At 53.9% G+C, this 2,412-nt stretch overlaps 1 protein-coding gene across 1 annotated transcript in view; it reads right to left on the reverse strand.

Annotated features, from left to right (window-relative positions):
- Positions 1 to 1,803, reverse strand: part of KIF7 (kinesin family member 7) — a gene marked incomplete at its 5' end in the record, with an annotated part of 8,100 nt that extends 6,297 nt beyond the window's left edge. Inside the window, 3 exons of the mRNA XM_010133553.1 lie at positions 2 to 242; positions 943 to 1,354; positions 1,603 to 1,803. Of these exons, the coding sequence (XP_010131855.1) occupies positions 2 to 242; positions 943 to 1,354; positions 1,603 to 1,803 (854 nt within the window). The remainder of the gene's footprint in view (position 1; positions 243 to 942; positions 1,355 to 1,602) is intronic.
- Between the last annotated feature and the right edge of the window lie 609 nt (positions 1,804 to 2,412).

Consider the following 2,412-nt stretch of genomic DNA (forward strand, 5'->3'; position numbering starts at 1 on the left):
TGATACGGGTCTCGGAGCGGTGCCGCTGCTCCAGGGCCTTCTGCAGGTTCTTTATCTGCAGGTGAAGCTCTTCAACGTGCTCAGTCTCCTTGTGGCAGTTCACCACAGCCTTGTTCTGGATGTTTTGAGCCCGGCTGGCGTAGTTCAGCGTGTTGAGGCTCTCATCGAAGTCGGAGGAGGATGGGCTGACACAGGCTATCATCATGGTCTGAGCATTCCCCCCCAGAGAGTCTTTCAGGATCCTAGGGAAGAGCACAGCCATTGAAAGAGCTGAAATTCAAAACAATGCAGTTATTATTATATCCTGCTCTGTGGCCAGTTTGGCAGTAGTGAAGGGAGCAGAATCATTAGCAGAGGAATAACAGTTCGCACCATGGCAAGCTTCCATCTGCGTAATTCCAAATGCTGGGAGCTTCCTGACTCTGTGGTCACTGCTGGTGCATGCTGCCCGGGGACCTCTTGGTAACTGCAAAGGCCACATGCTCGAGCTACAAACTAACTCAGACTATCAGACAAGCCTGCTGGGAGTGGTTTTTGTTCACTGCTAGGCAGAAGGGGCAGGATAACCGATACTGACACCCCATCTCAGCTTTGGCAGCATGACTTTGCAAGGCTTGTCTTTGGCAGCACTGCGATGAGCCAGTTCATCATTTCTATCCCAGCCTCACTGCTCCTCAAGCTTCCCTATGTGAAAACACCCCCAGAGGGTTAAACTGCTATGAAGCACAGTGGGTCAACGGGCGCCATATCATCAAGTAGGCAGTTTGAGAGCCCTGGTGTGACAGCTGAAGGTCCTGCAAGCTCCTCTAGGCTGGCCTGAGGACTCTGCCACCAAACCTGTAGGCTGGGCATGGGAAAGGCGCGGAGCAGCATCACCTCCCTCCCACTGGGACAAGAGCCGGCGAGGCATGTGGAGCGTGGAGGTCCTGGTCCCAGCTGTACCTGGTGATTTTGGAGTCCCTGTAGGGAATGTGGCTGCTCTTCCTCCGAGGGTCTCCCAAGGCACTGATGACATTGCCCAAGGCCAGGAGGCCACTGTTGATCTGAATACTCTCCTTCAGCCTCTCCCCTGTGTTTCCCGTCTTCACAATTCGCTCCGAGCCTGCCAGGTCCACAAAGTGAAACTTGGAAACAAGGACTTGGCCTGAGGCAGGGATGGAAATGGGGGGGTGGTGCAGGGAGAGGCGGCCGGCCCCACGCCGCTGTTCCATGGTCACCGTGAAGATGGTGTGCGAGCGGCTCGACTGCCTGTTGATGTGGGTAGCTCCCGTGTGCTTAGCTGTGTTCCCCATCTCCAGCAGGCTCAGCACCTCGTCCAGCCCTTCCACTTCTGACTCCTTCACACCACAGAGCACTGCAACAACAAACAGAGCTGTGGCTGGGAGGGACGGGCTGCCAGAGGATGCAGCTCCTCTGCATAGCCTGGTGCCACTGTCCTGCCTGTACCGTGCCAAGCACAGACTGGGTCTGTACCCTCACCAGCACTACGCACAGCAATCTGCTGCAGGAGAGGGATAGAGGGAGAAGACCCAGCTCTCCCTTCAGAGGTAGAGAAACCAACCCTGGCCTTGGGAAAGGGAGCCTGCGAGCAGCCACACGTACCAATGTTCCCCTTGTCGTCCTCCCGGATCTGGATGTCTTTGCTGGCTGTATCCACCTGCAGCAAGTCCCGAAACTCCTCCTTGTACACCTCCAGGTAGGACACCCGGACTGTGTAGTCAATCAGGTCATTCTCATCGATGAGCCTGAAGGTCTCGGCCATGGCTCGCGGAATGATGCCCTGCTCATCTTCATTGATGGAGGCTGACAGAGAGATGCACTTGGTCACGGGGAGCAGTGACTGTGTGGGCTGGGACCAGAGCCGCAGGTGGGAGCCTGCCTGCAGCACACATCAGCTGGAAAGGAGCAGCCTCACAGCCCTCCCACAGCTCAGCCCTCGCAGTCCAGATTAAACATCCCTCTGAGTCTTTCTAAACCACAGGACCTCAGGGCAAATCTTATGCTACTGCTGTGCTGGATGCCAGCAGTGCTGCTTGTTTCCAGTCCTTCCTCAAGAAGGAAAAGGCAGGTTAGTGTTTCAGCAGGCAGCAAACACCATGCCTGCAGCTACAGTGTGCCTTCCTTTGAAGCCAGCATGACTCCACAACCTTTCCCTCCTCCGAGGTTCTTTTTCTGCTTGCAGCCTGCTTGTATCTGGCATAACACTCTGCTGTCTGAATTTTAAATGGTTTTGCTTTTGTCTCCACAGTACAAACTGGGAAATTGAAAACAGAGGTAGACTGAAAGTATGGGAACAATTTAGTGTTTACAAAGCATCCAATTAACTAAAGGTGACTCAAACATGTAGTCCATCCTCTGTAAGATGTCATAATATAATTAAACCGATGCTTACAAGAGGGAAATTTTTCCTCT

This window comes from Buceros rhinoceros, unplaced genomic scaffold, assembly GCF_000710305.1.
Source record: "Buceros rhinoceros silvestris isolate BGI_N320 unplaced genomic scaffold, ASM71030v1 scaffold41503, whole genome shotgun sequence".
Lineage (NCBI taxonomy): Eukaryota > Metazoa > Chordata > Aves > Bucerotiformes > Bucerotidae > Buceros > Buceros rhinoceros.